The 24672-nt window shown below is 43.5% G+C and overlaps 1 protein-coding gene across 1 annotated transcript; it reads left to right on the top strand.

Annotated features, from left to right (window-relative positions):
• The first annotated feature begins 162 nt into the window (after positions 1–162).
• pipox (pipecolic acid oxidase) lies at positions 163–23209 on the top strand. The gene is made up of 8 exons (XM_007900789.2): positions 163–306; positions 3389–3537; positions 6494–6707; positions 9223–9405; positions 10277–10423; positions 11383–11538; positions 14327–14402; positions 20458–23209. The coding sequence occupies exons 1-8, from the start codon at positions 187–189 to the stop codon at positions 20580–20582; spliced, it is 1170 nt and encodes a 389-aa protein (XP_007898980.1). The 5' UTR covers positions 163–186; the 3' UTR covers positions 20583–23209.
• The last annotated feature ends 1463 nt before the right edge of the window (positions 23210–24672 follow it).

Here is a 24672-nt window from a genome sequence, read left to right as displayed (position 1 = left end):
CAATTCACTTTACAGTATATTTGATATTTGATATGAAAAGCTTTATATCAAATGCAAGGATTATTATTATTATTTTTTTTTGTTAACGACAGGACAGTAATGGTTTAAAATTTCCAAACGACAACTCCACCCTAAACCATGACGCAAGTTCCAGTTGCATAATTAACTTGCTCTTGGCAAAGCAACATGGCTGCTCAGAATGTGTCCAGCTGCTTTGATGCTCTAGTTATAGGAGCCGGTATCCAGGGCTCTTTCACAGCCTACCACCTGGCCAAGAACAACATGAGAACGCTTTTACTGGAGCAGGTAAGGAGGGGGCACGTTCGTGAACGAAACCGAACCAAAGAGGGGGTGGTGGGGGGGGAGATGCAGAGTGACATATGTTGCTGAAGAGCAACCCCTCTGCTTCAAAGCAGCTCTGCAGGAAAATTGTACAACTTCCTTGATTGCATCGGAAATACGCCGCCTTTCACTGAAACACTCCACATTAAACCCTGCGAAGCTCTTTGAGACGTCGTCCTCCTGACGTGAAAGGCTCTGTAATAAATGCAAGGGTTATTATTATTTAATCCGGGTTCTAAGAACACAGATAAATAGCCCTCCTTGACTACCCCCTTCTGCAATTAAAGCTACAGGACACCAGTTGGCAGCTCCTTCTTCGGAACAACAACGACTTGCGTTTATATAGTGACCCCCCTCTCACAGGGTAGTGTCCCAGAGCGCTTAAGGTTACACCCTTAGGACCTTCTTCTTCAATACCTTCTGTTGGGATTTCCAATCACTTGGTTCGAAATATGACTCGACAATCCAAATATGATGTCGCAAGGTTTCTTAACCGAGTGAACACATCAGGCATTAACAACTATACTATAAATGTCTAACAAATTATGCTACCAGTCTTTGTAGACAGTCGCAGGGCACTTTCCTTGTTCTCCTTAAAAGCACTTCTCCACTCTGATCTCTCTCTCTCTCTCTTTCGCGAGTCATCCTGTTCTTCTAACTGTTCTCACTTAGAGGTGGGCTAGTTATACCCTTTTCCAAGTGTCCTTTTCCTAAGGCCCCTCTATCCACTTCTGATACTGCCACATACTCAGGTTAATCAATCATTTGGCTTGCCATGTGGGACCATTAGTACATTCCTTTGAAGTGAATGGTTATCTCTTCTAGACGTCTCAAAGCGCTTCACAGAATATAATGTGAAGTGAATTGATTGCATGTCTTGTGGGCGAAAGGCGGAAGGAAGCCAATTGCGCACAACTGCGTCCCACAAACAGCCATAGATTGAAGTGACCAAATTATTATTATTTTTTAAAAACATTTTGGAGGGATTATTACACCTGGGAAATGAAGATTGCCCGGATAAAATAGGTCATTCATTTTGAGGCTGTTCACGGGACCCAAACTCGCGTGGAGTCCTGTAGCTCAGTGGTTAGAGCACTCGCTTTGCAAGCGAGAGACCCGAGTTCAATTTCAGGCAGAGGGCGAAATCTTGGGCAAGTTTCCTTACTCCACACAGAGCCTAATAATAATCCCTCCAAAAAACCAAAAACAATAATAAATTGGTCATTTTCAATCTACGACTGTTTGTGGGACATTGCTGTGTGCAATTGGCTGCCGCGTTCGCCCACAGATATACAGTCAATTCACTTTACAGTGTGTTCTGTGAAGCGCTTTGGGACGTCCTCCCGATGTGAAAAGCGTTATATCAAATGCAAGGATTATTATAAATTACTGAGCACAAATTTCCTGCCACTTTCACCTCGCAAAACACGCAGTCACTCCACGTTAAACCCTGTGAAGCTCTTTGAGACGTCCTCCTGACGTGAAAGGTTCTGTAACCAATGCAAGGGCTATTATTATTTAATCCGGGTCTAAGAACACAGTGTCTCTCCTGATTGTTCATACTTGCTATGCTCAACATATTAATAGCAGCAATTAATTGCCTAATTTCATGTGAACGCAGTGGCACCTGTCACCTCAGCATTTAGTACCTCATGTTGGCGTGTAATTATATTCGGTTGCTGAATGCAATTCAACGAGATGTGGAACAATTCCTGCAAATACGCTGTCGCTGCCAAGCCGAATCAATTCTTTTCTTCTCCAGAGCCGATTTACGTGTCCGGCAAGTTTCAATTATAGCATTTCAACACCTTTCTCATTTGACCGTCAACCCGGAAAAATTCACTTTAAAAAGATATTAAAAAAAACGACTTAACTTTCAGTCAAATCTGGTAAATAGCGACAGAGAATTATTATAATAATAATAGCATTTGATGTAGGGGCTTATCGCTTCTTCGAGACGTTTCAAAGCGCTTCACGGAATATACCACAAAGTGAATTGACTGTATATTTTTGTGGGCAAAACACGACAGCCAATTGCGCTCAGCGGCGTCCCACAAACAGTCCTGGATTGAAGTGACAAATGTATTATTATTAATGTTTTTGACAAAGCAGCGTCAGCCTTGATGATAATAGAGCTGCAATTAGTGCAGCGCTCCGAGATGCTATCTTGTGTGAAGGGAGCCCACAAACAGCTATGGAGTGAGTGCCCAAATTTTATTCAGAGGATTTATTGGCAGCGATAATAAAAGATTCTAAAATAAAAGAGCCAAACTACCTACAGGAGAGGAGGTCAGAGGGTTTAGAAAATCAGTGACGAGCTCTGTTAAATTATAACCCTGTTGAACAGGACGAAAACACTCCCGAACAAGTCAATAGCGGCTGAACCTGGATTTGAATCAGTATAACGCCACAGGATTTAAATGACTCGGATCCCCCAAAAAAGCACATCTCTACTTTTGGAATCTTTGTTCCCCCCCAACTTTTTTTCTGCGTCTCAGAAAGAATTTGGACACGTTCAGCAACACCGAATGAGAATAAAGATCGTAATCAATCAATTACCTTTATCATTGCTTATCAGAAAGATTGTGTTCTGCTCACAGGCGGCTAAACACAGTCCACTTGTTCTCTAAATCTGCCCCATACACTTGTTGTGAAACAATGTCCAACGAGGAATCGACTGAGACGTCAACTGATTTGACTTGTGCCCCACAGGTGTTGTTAGAGGCAGTAAAAACCATCTGTCTTCCACCTCCTCCCCCCCACCCCATCCCGTTCCCCCCAACCCCTCCACCTTTTCCCCCCAACTTTTTGGATTCTGAAGAAGTAAAAACAGGATTCGTTTAAAACTTCTCATTCCGCAAGAGCTTCGCTACTTTAGGCACGGAATAACTTTGCCGCCGAGCACACAGTCACGACACGCGATGGCGAAATCTCGTGAAGCGCTTCGAGACGTCCCGTCCTTGCGATGCGGTAAAGGCGTCGAGCTGCGTCAGTCGAACGTTCCATCCTTGATACTGTTCGCAACTTTAGGATTTTCTCTCCGCAGTTCCTCTTGCCCCACTCTCGGGGAAGTTCTCATGGACAGACCCGGATTATTCGGAAAACCTACGACAAAAATTTCTACACCCAGATGATGATCGAGTGCTACCAGCTCTGGAAGCAGCTGGAAACAGAAGCCAATGTTACCTTATACAGGTAAACTAACAGCCCAACCCTTGTGGGGCCATCTCCCACAGCAGCAATCACACCTTGTTGCGTTGGAAGCAAACTGGAGCGATTCTGCATGAATCATGTGTCAGACACCCGGCTGACTCCAAAAAACCAAAACCCTACAAAATACACGGCCACTGCACTCTGCAGCAAATCACGGGAAGCACTTTGAGACATCCTTCCCGACGTGAAGGATGTGATACAGCGCCTTATTTGATAATAGGATTATTATAACATATCACTGTCTGATTTTGACCACAAAAGAAATTTACTTTCTACTGATTGAGCTCAGCGATGCCTTCTGAGCAATCTGTGGCCATGTGGGTACCTGATCCAGTTAACAAAGAGACAAAAAAAAAGGTATTAATAATCCATACCCGCTACCTCTATTCTGTGTGTGAGTTTAACCGTATTTCCCCACTGACATGTTATATGCTGGGACTTACCTTTGAGCAGCAGAGGAGATTCCAGTGAGTCGGCAATATCAAAGGTCCTGACATGCACTCAGTTCCTTTCATTTGCAATAAGATTCAGGGTAACTCACTATCCCAGTTGGATGAGTCATCGGTTTCTTAGCACTATTGAAGATTCCCCCAGAATAGTATTTCTCTGCAAAAGATTGAGTGAAAAGACAACAGGCAGCGTTACTGACTTCTCTCAGAACCTATCTGGGTGAGACAAGCCTGATCGTTTTTTTAATACACACACACACACACAAAGAAAATGAAAGTCATATTCTGCAGGGAAATCTCATAGAACCTCAGCTTCTGGTGAAGGCGAAATCAACATCTCAACAACACCGCTGTAGCACTTGAGCACTTGTTCCCAGAGGCTTTAAAGTCTCTCGACATTAAAATGTTTCATTCACTCTCCCACCCCAAAAACAACAATAACAGGTCTTACTCCCGCAATGCAAGTCTGGTATCAAAGGACGCAAGAGGAAATCGCTTCCCCCCCCCAAGCCAAGAACAATCATCCTTCGCACTTGATATCTATCGCCTATAAGGCCTACACACGTCAAAGGAGCGCACAGGGAATTTTTGCTGGTGTATTTTGTAGGCCAGCAGGCAGCAAAGGTCCCACAAAGCAGCACAAAGCGAGCGATCAATTTATCTGGAAGATTGTTGGCTGGGAGAAACTCCCCCTCAGTGTCACATCACACCCCACCTCATAAGTTTAACGTATCACCCAACTCTGCAGCTGGGATAATGGGGGTGGGCCCAGCAGGGGGTTGAATGGATGACGTGCTCGGAGAGCTGGTGCAGACTCGATGGGCCGAATGGCCTCGTTCTGCGCTGCAAATGTCTATGCACCACACTGGCAGTCTGCACTAGGAGCTCGCAACCCAGCCAAGCTGATGTTTCTGGGCAAGCATATTTTTGTGTACTCAAAGAACATCACTAGCTGTGAAATGCCCCTCAATTCTCCTTTATTTAATGGGGGGGGGGAATTACAGTATAAAAAATAAAAAAATAAATACCTTACTTAAAACCCTAGCCAGGCTGTGCCTGGTGTGAAACGTAACCATTTGCTGCAGGCCAGATCAGTTCCACATTCAGTCTGTGTTAACTTAGTTGATCTCAGCTGGTGTGATAAATCACAAGGGTTCTATAATTAGCCTCATTGCTTCTGGGCTGGGGAGAGAGAGAGCGAGAGAAAATGAAAATAATCAGGAAGCATTTTTGATTCTGCTATCTACTCTCACACGTCAATTGCTGTTGCTCTGTTATCTGGGCAAGGCATTGCTGTTAAAAGAAAAGCACAGGTTTTCTATCTATTACTATGAGAAAGCAATGTTAATGAGATAGATGCCTTCTAATCAGGACACACTCCTACCCACAACACCCCCACCCCCTCCAAAATAAAGCACTCTGCTCCCAAGACAAAACAGGAACCAATAGCAAGTATATTTTGTTCCGGAGTGTGGGACGTCCACCATTGATGAATTTCTTCCAGCGAAAGAATGGCGCGATGGCATAATTCATTCATCATTGCAAATTCGAAAGGTGCAAAGCCCATTTTTCTATCAGGTCCAATTGCGTTGTAATACATCAGCAGTCGCTGTTAGACCCTGTAATGGCGACACGTTCAGTGAACGACGACAACAACTTGCATTTATACAGTGCCCTCTCACGTAAGTTAGCATCCCAGAGCGCTTGACAGTGGTGGAGCACCCTACCGGGGAGGCAGGGTGGGGGGGGGGGACGGGTAGAGGTGAGCGTAGACACGGTCCAAGAGGAAGGGCTTCAGGGTGCGACCTGAAGATGGGGAAGGAAGGAGTGAGGCGGAGGGATAGAGGGAGATTGTTCCAGAGTTTGAACTTGCAATCCGGTCGTGGATAAGGATTCTCCATCTGTGAATTTCCTGCATGCCCTGCCACTCGCTCTCCCCCATTGCGTTACCTTCTTTCGTGCCCGAAGGCCGTTCCCTTGTTTTATGCAGTCGTTTCAGCTCTGCCGGTAGCACTCTCACCTCTGGGTCAGAAGAAAGTGGGTTCAAGCACCGGGTTGGGGACTTGAGCTCATTTTGAACTGTGTTTGCCTCTTGTCCGGGCTGACCAGACATCGAATGCAAGGAATAATAATAAGCCTTGCGTTCGATAGAGCACCCTTACCACGTCGTTGAGATGTCTCAAGGCGCTTCACAGAACATACAGTAAAGTGTGTATTTTTTGGGTGAAATGAAACCAGTGGCAGCCAGTTGCGGCCAGCAACGTCACAACCCACAAACAGCCACGGAGTGAGGGACCCATTTTTTATGGGTTGGGGAGTGGGGGGGGGGTAAGTGGAGGGAATTGTTGGCCAGGATACCGGGTGAGAGAAACTCCCTTCTCTTTTCGAATGTTCGATGTCTGTCGGAGGTGAATGTTTTAATAAGGGAATGTGATTTCGATCGGTTGCTTGCACTCCAGTGAGTGTAACATGTGGCTTCTCCGCTGCAGGCAGACGGGGCTAATAGTAATGGCTGTGGAAGGAAACCTGGATTTCCAAGCCAGGGTGAGGACATTGGTTCAAAACCAGGTGCCCATGGAGAGCCTGACGTCTGAAGACTTTTCAAAGAGATTTCCCGCAGTTAACTTGCCACTGGGAAGCTCGGCCATTATTGACAAAACAGCTGGAGTCCTGTATGCTGACAGAGCTTTGAAGACCGTCCAGGTAACCTGCTCACTCTTCTGGTTCGGTTATTAAACTAATGGCGTGTATCTATCCGTTCATTCATTGCTAAAGCTACCAACTGTTTTGTTTTTGTCATGTCTTCATTGTTCACCGATCAGCGTGTGATTGATTCAATCAGCTTAGAACTGTGGTGATTGGAAGGTTTCCAAAGAGAACCCATTCCTCTTCCCCCAATGTTTTATTTCAACCGCGTATTGGTCAATAAGGTCGATAGGTATTTTACTCTGCAGAAATCGAGCTGCAGTATTCATCTCTCGCTGCAGTGCATTTCATCAGGAGGAATCGAGTATTCCTTTGTGTTACAGCCGCTGCCTGGGTTGGAAGTCTGCTTGTGGCCGCTGCCTCAGAAGGCCGTGGGTTCAAGCCCCACGACATGACTCCAAGTCTAGGTTGAACATTTCTAGCACAGCGCGCGCAGCAGTCAATTTACTCACAACAATCAGTCACGGAAGTAAATGATAATAATAATAATAAATCCTTGCGTTTAATATAGCGCCTTATCACGTCGTCGAGACGTCTCAAAGCGCTTCACTCAAAGGATACACTGAGTCCTACAGTCAGTCACGGAAGTAAATGATAAAAATAATAATAGTAATAATAATAATTCTTGTATTTAATATAGGGTCTTATCACGTCATCGAGACGTCTCAAAGTGCTTCACACTGACCGTATTTTGTAGGCAAAAGAAATTAAGATTCCCTGTGGCTGGGGTTTGGACTCAGATGCTAATCGGTAGCTTTCATCTTTTTTTTTTACACGGATTCATTAACCAATCCCTACTGTAAAGCAAATTTCCTATTCCTGATCCGAACTCTCCTTTCAGCCGGACGGAATCCTGACAGACCCCCATCCCACGTTAATCCACAGTAAACCTACTCAATATTTAAACAGGAGCAGAGGACAACTGTTCCCCACGCAAGTGTGTGCTCATGAATGAATTCGGACGCTTATCAGTTGGATATTACTGTGTGTATCTTAACATGAAAACACGCTGTTTAGGCGCACTGTGTCCACATTATAATAATGAAAATCCTTACATTTGGTACAGCACCTTTCACGTCAGGAGGACGGCCCCCCCGAAGGGCTTCTCAGGATACGCTTTTTGACCAATGTAAAGGTCAAACTAATGTACAAAAGAGTGCGACCCGGCCTTACACTGTGAGCGGTGACCCTTCTGTCAGTCATGTCGCCGATGTCATTGTGAGAGACGCTGGGTGTATCTCTGCAGCTGTATCTGTGCACTCAATGGTGTGGCTCTACAAGTATCTGTTGCAGCCTGAAATGCATCTAAGCCACTGGGAGGTTTGCAGCCTCTGATGAATACAGATGAACCTGCTATTGTAAAAGGTAATAGGCAGGTCAGAGAAGCTCAAAGGCAGGTAACGCAAGGTGGGTTTAGAGACTAAGGTTTAGAGACTAAGATTTAGACACTAGATTGTGCCGCCAAACAAAGAGACACAGAGAATCCAATGGAGAATTTCGGTCTTGGAAGTGTCCCAATTCTTGGAAAAGCTTTGGAATTACTGTACAAATATCACCAATATAATATAAATGCCCGTAGCTCACCCTTTAGTGTTATTTAGTGAGTAATTTGGGACCAATTTATTGCATTGTTGAATTACAGCAATAATGCTTTGTATGTTATTATTATAATTATTATTGGAGGAGTTGGGATTCTTCCCACTCTGCTTCCGTTAAATTTATATTAAGCCACTGGACAAGCAGCGGGAAGCTTGCCAAGAGCTGCTGTCACCGGCAAACTACGTGGTTTTAGCTGGTTAAACTCCAGTGGTTAACCAAATGCAAGCACCAGAGTCCCCCAAGCCTTGGCTCTTGCCAACCTGTGCCTAGTACTCTCTGGGATTAGGTAAACAGGGTGCGTGAATCACTCTGAATGCAATGCGCACTCTCTCCCTGGAGGTAAATGCACCTAATCATCAAAACCTGATGATGATGATAATAATAATAATAATCGTTGCATTCAATACAATGCCTTTCACGTCAAGAGGATGTCTCGAAGCTCTTCACGGGATTTACTGCGTGCGTGAAAACAGATCTGCAGACAGTCGAACCTGGGTTCAGCTTCTCACCCGAAGGACAGCTCCTCCGACAATACAGCGCTCGCCCACTGCGGCATCGGACAGTCAGACTGGGTTGTGTGATTTCAAAATCTCAATGTGGGGCTCGAACCCACAATATCCTGACTCAGAGGCGGGAGACAGGCTGACACCTTAATCCTGTCACGTCTCCAGGTAAAAGGCAAGGAGCCGGAAAGTAATCTCATAGAGTGGAGAAAGACAAGGTATTGGAAACGGGGGCCGGGGGGGGATAAAGGGAGATTTTTTTTTGTGCGTGTGTGCGCGTGCGAATAGATCTGCTCAGCGCCTTTGATACGTACACATATATTTTCTGGCTCAGAGAGAAATAATTATTAGAAATAATGACATGTTCTACGTGGTTTCACATAGCAAAATTGAATCTTTTTTTTTGGCAGGATTTGTTCCAGAGGTTTGGAGGAATGATACGTGATGGGGAGAAAGTGGTTGATATACAGCCCGGGTCTCTGGTTTCCGTGACAACCACTGCAGGAATGTACAGAGCAAAAAACCTTGTGATTACCGCTGGACCTTGGGCAAATAAACTGCTGAACCCTATGAGGCTACAGCTTCCTCTGAAGGTACATGGCTTATAATGGAACTCATTCACATGCAAACTGCGTCGGTAGCATCCAGTGATGGAGGCCGCACAAATGGGTCAATGTAATCAAAGGTGCGTTACGGCAAAGTGGTCGGATCTGGGGAAATATTTGCTATTTGTGTGTAACAGTTGCTGACGGCGTTATAATGCCGGTAATGGACTGTGAATTATCACTCGGCAAATCGGCAATGAGTGAGCACATTCGCAATCCTCGGCCCCCTTGATGCTTCGCGCACTTTACTACCATCAGCAGAGGAACCCGAAGGCAATAAAAATCATCAAAGCGCAGATCTTAAAAAAACACACGCACGAAAGGGGCTTCAAGACATGGAACGGATGAGATATGCAGTGTTCGGTAATTAACAATATAAACATGACGGTGTCAGCAGCGGAAATGAGTCCCGACTTGGTGGCAGCCTTGACTTGATCGGTCACGCTCTCGCCTCCAGGTCAAAAAGTTCAAGCCCTCACGTTGGGGGGGGGGAGGAAATGCTGCGTTGTTCGAGATGCCGTGCTTCGGGCGAGATGATTAAACTGCGTTCCTGTGCGTCTGTGTCGGTTCAGGTGGATGCCAAAGCGCTTCACGGGATAGACTGTAAGGTGGAGTGACCGTGTATTTTTGCATTCCCCACAGATAGCTGGGGAGCAGCAAACAATCAATTTTATCTGGGATTGTTGGCCAATTTTTTTCTTTTCCAAATGCACTGTTTTCTTGGTGAGCTGCGAGTTACTGGATCTTTCACCAGTAATGAAACAGGGGCCAATAACACATTGCTATAGTCACAATAGCAGCGAGTTCACACAAGAATCATCTGAATCACCTTTTCCTCTTGATTTAATAAACCTGTCAGACACTGAGGATCGCTGTCCCCTACTGGAAGGAAAAGGTTCCTGGGACCTATGGAATTTCCAAGAGCTTTCCTTGCTTTCTGGTGTTGAACCAAGCCAGACACCATATATATGGACTTCCTTCCAATGAATATCCAGGGCTTATGAAGGTATGTACACAAGGATCATGTTCTTCATTCTGCCATGAATAATGACTTGATATAGAACCAACAGTACTTTACAGCAGAGCTCAGAGTTTGAGTGAGCTGACATATCCTCTGCAAACATACGTTAATGAAAAGTTTGTGCAGCGACTGGAGAGAGGTAAGTGCATAGGCAGAGTGGCTGAATGCAGACTTGAATGCGTCCGTATAATATATCATCTCACTGCGTTTCATGTACAATGTGCACAAAATGGGCATTGCACAAAGCAGACACTTGGAGCAAATAGTTTAAACTGACCTCTTCAGTCGTGTCTGTGGTCTGCACTGTGTTTTTGTGATGAGTTTCCTGATTCCAGGAGGATTTCGGTGTCATTTTGTGTCTGGGTGTTTATTTTGTTCAGATGTTTCAAGGCGTGTCGGTGGCTGGCAAAACAATGTCTTTTCTTACTGTTTTTTTTATGTAAAGATGTTTTTGACAGGAATAGAAAATAGTTTTCTTGGAGTAAAGTTTGTAAGTTTGCAAGAAACACACAATCATTACACTTCACAGTAAATCCTACAAAACACTCAATGTTCTCCCAATGGATTCAGACAACTTGACAGATAGGAGGCTGTCTCTAATAGGGCACTAAATTTGTCAGTGCCTCGAAAGGGCTGGCAAACCATCACTACTCTCGACGATAGTTACTGCGAAGGACTTTGTGCCCGTCGACACATATTGTATCGTAAAAATTTAAAGTCCTGCTTTAATCGCGAAAATAAAGAGTCAGTCACCGAGTTGGGACGTACCGACCACAAAATATACAGTCAGTCCACTTTACAGTGTGTTCTGTGAAGCAGTTTGAGACGTCTCGAAGACATGATAAGGCACTATATAAGATTTAAGGATTATTATTATTATTTATTGTTACAAGTATGGAAAAAAAGACTTTACTTATTGCCTATTTTTTTTTAAAAAACTTTAGATCTGTTACCACCACGGCATAGAAGCCGAGCCAGATGAACGTGATGTGACATCTCAAACACATTTCCATGATATAAAAGTCCTGGCTGACTTTGTGTCTGAGTATTTGCCTGGTTTGGATCCCACGCCTGCTATCGTTGAATCCTGCATGTACACAGTAAAGTATCATCCTTCTTTCTCACTGCCAAAACAGCTTAAAAACAAAAGCCCTTGGAAAGAGAAAAAAATTAGAAATCTGTTTGTCTTGGCTTCTGATGATCTCTTTGACTGGAATTTTTTTAGAATAACGAATGATCCCTTTATAAATATTAATCTCTCTTCAGAAATGAGCCTTTCCAGTGTCTTAAATCTGCGTTGAAGCGTTCCTCAGCCAAATTTGAATTTGGCTTTGGATGTAAATTAGCACATGGATTGTTTGTGGAGTCCCGTAGCGTATTGCTTAGAGCGTTCGCCTCGCAAGCCAGAGGAAACTGGGTTTGATTCCCGGCAAGGCGAAATATTAGGGCCGTTTCCTTACTCCACACACCTCCGTTTACCTAGGAGTAAGTAGCAACCTGGTTGTTAGTCAATTGGTGGGGTTCACTTTCCGGGGGTAATAATCCCTCCAAAAAAAAAAAATAATAATTTGGGGACTCAATCCACGAGCGTTTGTGTGCAATTTTTTGCTGTGTTTTGCCCACAAAATATACAGTGGATTCACTTCACGGGATATTCTGTGAAGCGCTTTGAAACATCCCAACGACGTGACAAGGCGCTATATCAAATGCGAGGAATATTATTGTCATCTGACCTCTCCAAGTGATTGAATTTCCAATGGAGAGTCGCTCAGACAAATTGCACTCGTCTCTCGCCTTATTGCCTCTGCAAAAATGTACCTTAACCCCCTTCGCGTTTAACATCCCAATGTTTCAAAAAGAGAGTTAACACAATCCGTTACCCGATGAAGCGTTTATCCATTTTCTTTAATGCAGCGGAAATAAGTGAGAATTAATTTGAGCTCATCATTCAGCGACATAGGCTGCCTGCAATTGTGTGTGAGTGTGTGTGTGTGTTTTTTTTAAAAAAAGCTATGTAATACATTTACCAGCCTCTTAATTCACTTTGATCATTTTCTTGTTTCACTTATCAATCGCCTGCGTTCGTAGGAGCTGTGAAGTGCTGGCTTTCCATTTGCTTCCTGCAAACCTTCGTCAATGTCAACAGGATCAGTATTAATTGCCCTTAAAATCGTCGTGATTTTATTGAGACTGTATTACATCGACCGTGGAATTTTTTTTAAAAGAGCAAGGGATAGGCGTTCGCCCCAATGTGTCTGCGCCTGCACTCTGAACGAGCTGTCTGCTCAGTCCCACTCCTTTCCGTGTTGTAATGGATTGAGGACCGGCTGGACTGTGAGTTGGGATTCGATGGGCTGAATGGCCTCCTTCTGCGCTGCAGATTTTAAAATTCTGTGATATCGTATCAACCTTTGGAGGATATTGTGAGACCAATTCACACTATATTCTCATGGGGTTATTTTTTTTTACTGCTCAAATTCCCCCTTGATGAAATGACAGCATTACCACTTACTCCCAACCATCTATTAATATTTCTACACATCTATGGTCGTCAGGTACCGTTGGTGGGATTGATTGATTGCTTGATTGAGCAAGTGATCGTTTGTGGATCTTATTTAGAATGGTAGCCATTCATTCTCCCCCCCACCCCCCCAACACCCACCCACAGTCACCACAGCAGTGTATCAGATATCAAAAGAACATCAAAAAGCAATGAATGGGAAAAGCACCATTAATTGTTATCAAAAACAAATTTCTCCCCCACCAACCCCACCCCCCACACCTTCCCTCCGCAACAACAATTGATTAATCTCTAAACCTGCTTGAGGCTAGTTACCTGAAAACATATTATAATAACAATACTTGCATTTGATATAGGGCTTTATCACATCTTCGACTAACTTGCTGCTAGGCAAACACAGGCGTGCGGAGTAAGGAAACTTTGCCCAACGTTTCGCCCTGCCCGGGGATCGAACCCAGGTCCTCTCTTATGAAATCTGGCCATGCACTGTAACGCACCGGTTTCTTACAACCACTTCGACCGTCTTTGCCTCCTCAGCCTTTGAAAAACCTGAATCACGTCTCCTTTTTTTAGGTCTGGTCTCCGATAAAAACGCTCGACTCCACAGACCTCTCCCAGCAAAGAAAGCTAATTTGAATCGGGGATTGTGGAAAAAAAAAGCGTACAGCCACTCAGAGAAGCACTTACAGCACTTGAGAGGATTAACTTATCGTTTTGCAAGGCTGCGTTTTTATGCCATTTTCAAGCCTAATTTCTTTCCCCCCACGATTTGAGAAAAAGGCTTAACAGATCGCTGTCTTTTTGTGTCAGGAAACAACTTGATATTTATCAAGTCGCTTGTTTGGAGACCTTTCCCCATTGAGATCAACGCAGAGAGCAGTGCTGGGGGGGTGGGGGGTTTGGGGGCTGTTGCATTGTCAGGGGTGCCATCCTTCGGATGAGACATGAGGTCGTAACTGCCTGTTCAAGTGGACATTAAAGGTCCCGTGGCGCTATTCGAAAACAGAAGGGACTTTCTCTCTCCCAGTGTCCTGGCCGACAATTACCCCCAAATAAAAAATGTGGTCATCAACAACAACAACAACGTTACATTTATAGAGCGTCTTTCACGTCGGGAGGATGTCCCAAAGCGCTGAGCACTTGCTCTGCAGCTGTTTGTGGGCCATTGCTGTGCGCAGTTGACTGCCTCGTTTCGCCCACAAAATAAACAGTCAATCCATTTCACATTACTCACTGCAAAGCGCTTGAGACATCTCAAGGATGTGAAATGGCTCTATATCAAATGCAAGGATTATTATTATTATTTAAAATTACTGCAAACGCCAAGCTGCTGAAAGACTCACTTTCCCCATGTTTGTTCCACACAGTTAACCCCAGACGAAGATTTCATTCTCGATCGCCATCCAGTGCATAGTAACATCATCATTGGAGCTGGCTTCTCAGGTCAGTCAGCTTGTGATACTTGAGCCTCGTGTTCGAAACAACACTTGGTTTCTGTCTTTAATTATTTTAATTCCCACGTTAACACTTATGCCTTTGACAGTGCTGGCGAGGATTGGGGTGGGGGCTGGGGGGTTGGGTGATGGACATGTGAAGCTTTTCCTGTGTGTGAATCTGGGAGAACAGCCCAATTTTGGCTGAGCTGGAGCTTGCGGACAGTGCTTCATTCAGCAGCTCTCCTGGGCTCCGCTCACTTTGTTCCTTCTCCACATCAATGACCTCCTCCAGTCATGATCCGTCTCTGTCCGCTCTTTTGCTGATGATCACACTCCCTGCGCTGCTACTTCCTTCAGATCAGACCAGTGACTGAATCACTAAAAACCTTGATCTCTTCTCTGCCCTTTGATGGAGCCTTTGGCTTCTTCCAAGGTACATTTTCTTGGTCTCTTTTGCAAGTTGAATCAGCAGACACCTTTGATGCCTCTGCTCTTAATCTTTGTTTAGCTATCAACATTGTTATTCTCCACCCTCTCCTTTCATCTAAGTCCACTAACAATGTTCAATTTGCCTTTTCCAACCAAATATGTCTAGTTCCCTCTCAGCAACTCATTGCTTTCTGAAATGACCCGCGTCTATCCATAACCTGTTTGTTGCGCCTGTGTCTGGAAGGCTCCACTATTCACTTCTCTCGCACTCCTGGACAGAATATAAATAAAGATTCTCATGATCTTTTTCTCAACTACGTCCTCCAACCTTTCTCCTCAACACAGCCTGGCCATTCGCTCCACGGTTGATTTACGGGGACGTCGCTGTGCGCAAATTGCCTGCAACGTCTCGCCCACAAAAAACACAGCCACTGCGCTTTACAGTAAATCCTGCGAAGCGCTTTGAGACGTCTCGAAGACGTGATAAGGCGCCGTATCAAATGCAAGGATTATTATTATTATTATCACTTGGGCCAATTTAACCATACGTTCGTGAACTTATCTCTTGGATGTGTCAGACAGACACCCCCTAATTGAACCCCTTCCTCCATCCCAAAGACGGTTCTCAATGACAAGCCCTTGAGGCTTTGTCTATTGGCCAAGGGCATGAAATACAGCTTAGCACATTGTCAACACATTCTGAATTTGACCGAAGTGATTCACTGCCGAGGAGCAACTTGTCACTAGGTTTTGAAATTATCCATCACGAGTATAATTGCTCCTTATGAATATGTTCTGTGACGTCTTTACGCCTCATGACTGCGTACATCCAGCCTCAATGTATGATTGTAATAGAATATCTATATTGTGTGCAATTCTATTTATAGTTAGTCACAGTAACCCAGAGAGCGAAACTCTACCTTTTGAAGTACGTTCTCAGTCTGAAGATAAAATGAAAGGTTTCAAATTAATAGCAGTGATTATGTCATGTGGTAATGTCTCTTGTGTTGAATAGGAATCATGTGCAAGGCAGTGTGTCCTTTAAATAATAACTTTCATCCTCCAAGAGGGGAGATGGCAACAAATGTGGCTCATGCTAATTAAATACACAGGCCGTAGGGCAAATCATTTAATCAAAGTGAGGGAGACAGTTACCATTAACTATTGCGAGGCATACAGAGGTTCTTGCTATTGTACTTTATAATGAAGCTCGGCGGTGTGAGCTACTTCACGGTGCTGCAATTCACAGCGTTGGTGTTTTTTTTTGGATGCTTTGTTTCCCATCCAGGAATCCCTCCGTCTCGCTTGCTCCCTCCTTTCCTCCCTGCTTCCCCTTTTTCAAAGTCCGTCTCAAGATCTACTTCTTGACCGCACTTTCAGTCGTCTTTCCCTTCCTCACCCCCCCCCCTCAGCTCCCTGCTCACCACTCAGGTGCCAAGCCAGGACTGTTAAGCCTCTTGGGATGTCCTCCTGACGCGAAAAGGCCCTGTGTGTTGTATTGTATTGATGCTGTATTGGATGCTGTGACGCACCTGGTGACTAGGATACCATAAACGTCATATGGCACGATTAATTCTCTGTGACTGATTAAAGGTCAGCTCATGGGTGGGGGGGGTGGGGGCCGGTGGACGCACTCATGATTTCCAAAGGTATCACAAATGAGGCCTGAAGGGAAAGCTTGAAGTCCTGCCCCGTCCAACAGCCAGTTTGTTAAAGTCAATCTGGGTTGATAGCAATAGCGGGTGAATGGACAGAGACCAAAAACTGGAGATACAATTCACTCAGAACAACCCTATTTCTTGCCTTGCGGTGTCTTAGAGCTGTAGATATTTTGGAGAACAGTGAAACTCTACCAGAGATGTGAAAAGGGAGCAGAAATAAATAGGAGGAAAATACTTACAGTTATCACTTGCTCAGCTCAAGCGCTGCAGGCTTAGTGTTGAAGAAAGACAAAACGACTGTACACTTTGCACCAAAAAGAATATGCACAACTTAACGTGGGAAATCCAGCACAACGCTAAAGGTCAGGCCCCCTGCCACTCACGGGGTTAACAGGAGCTAACAGGGTTAACCTCCCGTTAACCGTGCAAGCCAAAGCCCTAACAGGGAATGGACATCCAGTAGGACGCTTGCCAGACAGTGTTCTCAATGGCAAGCTGTGCGGTTTTAGCTGCTTAAACTCCAGCAGTTACCCACACGCACAATCCGGGGTCCCCCCAAAGCCTGGAATTAGGTAAACGGGGGACATCCCTCGGGGGAGAGAGAGGGTGCACTCCATTGCAGACACGGGGAAATTTCCACGTGTTAGGTGGCATACATATGTGGAACTCAAGCTGGTTTGAATACTCTTCAGGCCTGGTGATGGGTTTCTGCATGTCGACTAACCTAACACACTGTGTGGCAATTTGCCTGGCAGAGCAGGAACACCTGTGGTTCCAAGGTTGAATACACTTAAAAGGCACTTTGGTTAAATCAATAGAGAGCGCAGGGGAGCAGACTGATTATACACCTCAACTGGGAGAGCTGGAATGTTTGGCTCATTGATCTCACCCCCACCACCACCCACTGATTAACTAACAGGAGGTGCAATCAAGGAGTCCTGTAGGTTAGTGGTTAGAGTGCTCGCCTCGCAAACGAGAGGACTCGGGTTCGATTCTAGGGCGGGGCGAAATCTTAGGCAGGTTTCCTTACTCCACATGCCTCCGTTTACCCAGCAGTAAGTACGAACCCGGGTGTTCGTTGATTGGTGGATCCCTTTCTGGGGGTTAGTAATCCTTCAAAAAAAGTACTAATAATTTGGTCACTCACGACTGTTTGTGGGACGTTGCTGTGTGCAATTGGCCACAAAATATACAGTCAATTCACTTTACAGTGTATTCTGTGAAGCTGCTTGAGACGTCTCGACAACGTGATAAGGCGCTCTGTCTAGTGTAAGGATTATTATTATTATCATCCTTGTGGCACTGTAATAGAATTCATCCCTCTAGTCTCTCGGCCGGGCCGAGGAAGTAACAAAAGTCTCCCGAGACGAGGACAAATAAAACATCTCAAAAAGCATCAGGTGAAATGTAAACACACGGTATTCTGCTCAGGTGGATGCTGCATTTAAACGTAGTGCCATTTGTCATCAAAGCAGCTTGTTATTAACTTAATAAAGGAGTGAACAGGATTTGGCCCGTTATATAACTTCTCCTTAATGTTGTACAAAATGCTCCTTTTATCAGCAAAGGTAGATTTAAGTAAGTGAACGCAGTGTTGTAATTTACTGGTTGTTTCTGTATTTCAGTTCTAATTTACTAGCATCCATATTGTGGTGACAGTCGAAACACTGAATAAGCCCCGAGCTACAAATCCAATCTGCAACTAATTTATAATTTAAATAAAGGTAAAAGCGTTGTGAATGTAAAATCCACTTTAGATTCAAGATTTCCCCTTCCAGGCTATTTCTTTTATGCCAGTCAAGGTTTCACCGGTCCAGTCTTGCCCAGCCATCGTACATAACAATGTAGCTTTGTCCGGTGCTGACCATCCAAGTGGCTAATGGATTTGTAAATTGCATTGGGAAATAACAAATAACTTCTGGAGAGATTGTGACCATCTCGTTGTCAATGTTTATAGGCATTTATAGCAGAGGTTGTAAATTGCATCGCAGTAAGACATTACCAATATAATTTGGAACAATATGACCTGTATGTGGCTGTTCGATCTTCACTCTTTCTACTGATTTATGGCTGCAGAAGGCAGCGGGGATTATTTAAAACTCGACATTGCTTTGTTTTATTGTCGTCGGCTTTTACTGTACTGTATTGTTTTGGGAGCGAGGGCAGCAGATGTATTCAGGACACAGTGAGAGCTTTACTTGCGGAATTAGGACATAGAATTAGAGAATGTTTAAAAGAGCGAAACAAAAAATGCCATTCAGCCCGAGGTGTCTATACTGGTGTTCATTTACCCCACTCGAATTTGCCTTACAAATACACAGTCACTGTATTGTACAGTAAATTCTGTGGAGCCGATGTTTTGATGACTTGCTAAATCTATAATAATCTCATTCCTCACTCATTCGCCATTTCCATTTCCTCGCTCTTTCGCCCTAACCTTTAATATTTTTTTCTTTGTTTATTTTCGAATTTATTTCACCTTTTGAAATTAAAAACATTAAGCTAAGAGTTTTGTAGGTTACCAGAATACATGGTGGAACCCCAAAGCGTAGTGGTTAGCGTGCTCGCCTCGCAAGCGAGAGGACCTGGGTTCGGTTCCCGGGCAGAGCGAAACCTTAGGCAGGTTTCCTTACTGCACATGACTCTGTTTACCTGGCAGTAAGTAGGAACCTGGTTGTTAGTCGATTGGCAGATTACGTTCCGGGGATAAAAAGTCCTCCAAAAAAAAAATGCGATCACTCAATTCACAACTGTGTGTGGGACACCTTTGTGCGCAATTGGCTGCTGTGTTTTGCCCACAAATTCAATAAATTCTGACATCACCACCATTCTCCCCTTCAAGCTTGACGTCTGATACTTTGGGGGTAAACCTAAACTTAAGAGTTAAAAACAATCAGAATTCTAAGACTGTAAACAGTTGTGCTGAAAGGCTACCTTGGAGGTCTATTGATTTTGGCTAGAATTGTTTTTCTTGACAATGTGCACGTATCACCATTGGCCTACAGATAAATAATATTGTAAAAAAAATGCACAGTGAAAAATTGCATTAAAAAAAAATCGTCGGATGTCGCTTGGCTCCAATTGCTTTCCACACCTGCACAGAAACCATTCACAAGGCACACAGCCAGCACTTGTGAGAAACAAAGGACCTCCACAGCCCACTTACCGTCTACATTTCGCCCAGAAAATATCCGGTCAATCCACTTTATAGTATATTCTGTGAAGCACTTTGAGACGTCTTGAAGACGTGATAAGGTGCTATGTCAAATGCAAGGATTATTATTATTACTTCAGCGCTTCCGAGGAATGAAGGTCTTCACTACTCGTGCAATGGTACATTTTTTTGGTCTCTTTTGCAAGTCGAGTCAGCAGACACCTTTGATGTCTCTGCTCTTAATCTCTGTTTAGTTATCTTCATTGAGGTCTTCATTACTCGTGTGTACACAGAGCTCTAAAGACATAGTTACCGATGTAGTTAATTAACACTAATTAAAGGTGGAGCGCTCCAGGAATATCCTCTGTCGTTAGCCGCTCGCCATTAGCACAACTCTGAAACGGGTCGAAGTATCAACGAGAGGCTTTATGACTCATTGTCAGCAAACCATGGGTCAAATCCTGCGTCAAATAAATGACACCAAATTTTATGCCAATTAAAACAAAGTGCACCTTGGTTGTCGTTTGCTGAAGTGAGATGATCTGGGATTTTGTACTTACACAGGCATGCATTTTAGTTTTCTGGAAAAAAGACGTTTACCAATTTACATGAGTTACAGTTCCAACGGGGCCAATATTTCAGCGTTTTACATATATTATAAGTGGAGGTACACTGTGGCTACTTTGATTCATTAGCTACCGTGTGAAAGCAAAGATAACTCATATAAGCAACCACATTAGGTTTGAAATACACACAGACTAAGAATGAATTGCAGCTCCATAATCCATTATTAATGTTTTTCTGTGCTAATTTTTCAGGTCACGGTTTCAAGCTTGCTCCAGTGGTTGGCAAAGTCCTGTGTGAACTCAGCATGGGAAAGCGCACTTCCTACAGTCTCTCACCTTTCAAAATCAGTCGTTTCCAGTTAAAATCTGTGCTGTAGGAATAACAGCAGCAGGAATAACAGTTTGTGACACACAAACACACCCAAAGATTAGAGTAATGAAGATTAGAGAATGAGATAGATATTAAGTGTTTTGTCACCGAACAAGACAATGCAAATAATAGTTTTTGATTTGGTGAGGAACGCGGAATTCACTTGTAATATCTTGCAATCGACACAAAAGAGGAAGGAGCTTTGTGCACTGGTAATATCTGGGAGAAAATTCTGAATTAAAATGGCTGGAAACTCAGCCAAGATAACTGAGAGTCGATCATGTCAGAATCGTTTAAGAGCATTTTATTGTTTGAAGGGAAAAGAACATGAAAGCCGTGTGCACTGTGATGTGGTTTTCATCTGCAATGTCCTGATAAAATCATTAATAGCGTGTGTTTTTAAAAAAAATGCCCTACACGCCAGGTGACTGCGAAACCAAGATAATTAACTCCAGCAGCTGAAATTGAGCTCTGATCTATTAATTCTTTTTTTTTAAAAAAATTCTGAAGCTCCAGTTTAGCAACAGACATGGCCAATGAGCAGTTTACAAGACAACGGTTTCATTGCCCTGTTGCGAATGTGTAAGCCGTTGAAAGATGAAGATAATGGGGTGTCATCCCCCTCCCCCACTCACATCCCCTCCTTTTGTGCTCATTTAAATCAAGGCAACGTTAAACGAACATTCACCTGCGCAGTACGCATCTGCATCATTTAGCCTGCGGTGGAAATGTGCATCAATCACTTCCCCTACTTATTCTGAACGAGCCGCAAAAGGGAAAGGGCAGACAATTTTCTTAAAAGGCTTACTCATTCCTTCAGTGGCCGACTCATTTGTCAGGCAAAGAGAAAACGAGTCCAAGTTACCAATCCCCCTCCGAGGAGAAGCTTTTAGCTTCCACTTGGTGCTTTTCCTACAGAAAATAACATGGGGGTATATAGCTCAGTAACTCACTGCGCAGAGAAATGTCAGGCGCAAACCTGAGCCCAAGCAGGCCCATATGTCAGGCCTTCAATGCACCGTTGAACAATTGTATTTTCTCTTTCCTACGAGCAAGATTTGTCGAAGAAATCCCAAGAGCATGGCATCACGGGCGATTGTTGAGGATAATGGCATATGCTGGCAGTCACTTAGTCAGGCAGCATTGGACTTCTCTTATCGGTGATACAGGTGACATAAATTTCAGTCAGCGAGTAAGCAAAGACACCTCTTGCAGAAGGCAGTGAAGAAGAAAGGCATGGCAGAAAGTGATAGATTGGCATCCTGCAAACTACTTTTGTGTCTGACGAGCACCAAAGTAAAACATTCGGAGGGATAAGCAAATTTTCAGCTTAATCTCCATGATAATTGGGCCTGCATTTTGTTCTTTAACCCACAGAGAATCCTCCTCTGTTGAATTCTCTAGTACTCAGCAATCAGTCATAAGGAGTTCGATTTTTTTTAAATAAAAGTTTTTTTGATGAATGCGCACCTTCTACTTAACTGTATCTGGAACTGTGTTATGACAGAATCATTATGGAAATAGAATAGGTGTGCTCACAGCCAACTGGCTCCACAATCACACAGCTCTGTTAAAATGGTGTAACGCAAAGCCAATAAAGTGCCAATCACAGATCACGGCATCTTATTATGCCTCATTGGAGGCGCTCCAATAAATATCGGTCTGCATTTTGCAGGAAAATAAGATACTGCCCCATATCTTGTGTTTTGACATATAATCTCGATTTTATTACTGGTTAAGTTTAAGCGAAATGCATAAACCCTTAAAACCTTGTTGAAATAAATCTTCTACTGCTCAGTATTTCATTTTAAAAGTAGCTTTTCTCCCCACACACCATGGCTATTTATAATCTTTAGTTTTCTCTGCCAAGTTTGCAAAAAAACAAAGCATTTGACAAGCACCAAGTACTTGAATATCGTATTTTGAATTCACTGTGAGACAATTCAGAGGATTCAATTTTTTTTTGCTTGCAGATCAAATACAACATTTTGTAGAAAATGAACGACTTGAGTGCCTTTTAAGGTGCCATCCGTTTATTTTTTTTTGGGGGGGGGCGGGAGGTCAGTCGGGTGACTAACACACACGGAAACCCATCACCATTGTCTGAGAGTATTCAAACCAAACTGAGAATTCCACGCAGCCCACCTACAGGGTGGAAATTCCCAAGAAATGGTTTGAATGGCATGCAAGTTCACTCCCTGGAGGAACCCATTCTGCTTACTTCGTTCCGCAGTCACCGGCACAATTAATTTGGAAGTGCATTTTCAGAATTATTTACCCGGTTCACTCAGACTGTGCCCAACTGTCTTCTCAAGATCTAAACAGGAAAAAAACATCGGATTTGCTCACCGTACATGAGTAAGTGTGTCATGTTGAGCTTAATTAGTATCAGGACGTCAAATTCCTTAAACATCACCTTGCCTTACTCAACACTGACCAAAAACTAACTCACTGAGCAATCGTGTTGAATGAACGCACGATTTGGTTGGGAAAATCAGGGAAGTGCTATGCTTACAATTTCTTTTTAAATGATAGCATCTGCCGTAAGGGTTTCAAGCATAATAATGAACATATTCAGGAATTACATTCCAGTCTGTACTCTTGATTTGAATAAAGAATTCTTTTAAGTACCAACACAGTGCATCACATTTACTTATTATAATAATAATAATCCTTGCTCTTGATATAGCGCCTCATCACGTCTTCGAGACGTCTCAAAAGAGTTTCACAGAATATACTGTAAAGTGAATTGACTGTATATTTTGTGGGGGTATATTCTGTGACGGTATGTACTTGCATCCAAAGAGTGCTCTGTCTCCTGTTTGTGGTGGCACGAGAGTTCAAACTATACAAAGGGCCTTCTTTCAGGATGTCTCTTAAACAAGCAGTTGAAAGCATGAAATGCAAGAAAATAAAGGAACAATAAGGGCCATATTTACAATTACTGTATGCAACAAATCCAGTAAAGTACTTTTCCAGCTTAATCTAAAATTCTGCCTAAGGTCCACATTTTCTCTGGCAAACAATAATTAATCTTTCGGAACCTTGTGGTATTAGCTTTGTTGAAGCAATAGGATTATCTGTCAGGATGAGAGAAACCATGACGCTCAGGCATAAATGCATGCTTTCACGCACAAGCTGATTAAAGAATGCATCGAATTCCATGCTTTCAACTGTCTGTGACTTAAAACAGCATAAGCAAAAGTCACCTAAAGGAAAATGTAACATCAGACTGCAAAAGAGATTGGTTTCTTAAACCATTTTGATGGGGAACTAAATGGGAACAGTGAGTACGCACACTATCCTTTCTGAGAGCAACACACAATGATGGGAAAAAGGGTTCACGTTATTTTTTAATATATAAAAAAAACAGAAGACCTGACCAGTTACCATACTCGCTTACCTTGAGGCTAGCATTTACTCAACACGTTCAGTGAGTGGGCATACCAGGTGGGATATTTGCCTCTGCAGAATATTACCTTTCATGTCTCCGCCGGTTTCTAAGCCTGAGTATTTCACTGCAGAGCTGATGTACCTTAGGCCAGTTTGCAATCCTCCACAATTCCTTGCAGCATTCAATCTGAATTGAAACGAAAATGCCCTCCAGCAGAGTCATCCTGAAGGGATTCAATGTCCATTCTTTCTGTTTTCAATCTGACATGACTTGCTGTATGGTACTGAATCGAACGTAAACATGCCAGGGGGTGGAAACAAAGCGTCTGCACCGAGTGGCAGGAAAAGTATTCAAAGAACAGAGAAATGCATTAAATTTGGAACAAGGGCCTGTGGACACAAATAGTTTTGTTTTTGTCAAACCTTGTAATAATAATAATAATAATCCTTGCATTTGATATAGCGCTTTTCACGTCGGGAGGACGTCCCAAAGCGCTTCACAGAACACACTGTAAAGTGAATCGACTGTATATTTTTGGGCGAACGCGGCAGCCAATTGCGCACAGCAATGCCCCACAAACAGTCGTAGATTGAAAATGACCAATTTATTATTGTTTTGGGTTTTGGAGGGATTATTATTAGGGTTCTGTGTGGAGTAAGGAAACTTGCCCAAGGTTTGGCCCTGACCTGCTTGGGATTGAACT

Source organism: Callorhinchus milii, unplaced genomic scaffold (genome assembly GCF_018977255.1).
Source record: "Callorhinchus milii isolate IMCB2004 unplaced genomic scaffold, IMCB_Cmil_1.0 Scaffold10, whole genome shotgun sequence".
Taxonomy (NCBI): Eukaryota; Metazoa; Chordata; class Chondrichthyes; order Chimaeriformes; family Callorhinchidae; genus Callorhinchus; species Callorhinchus milii.
The sequence above is the reverse complement of the archived record's forward strand: the minus strand, read 5'-3'. Positions and strand labels throughout refer to the sequence as shown.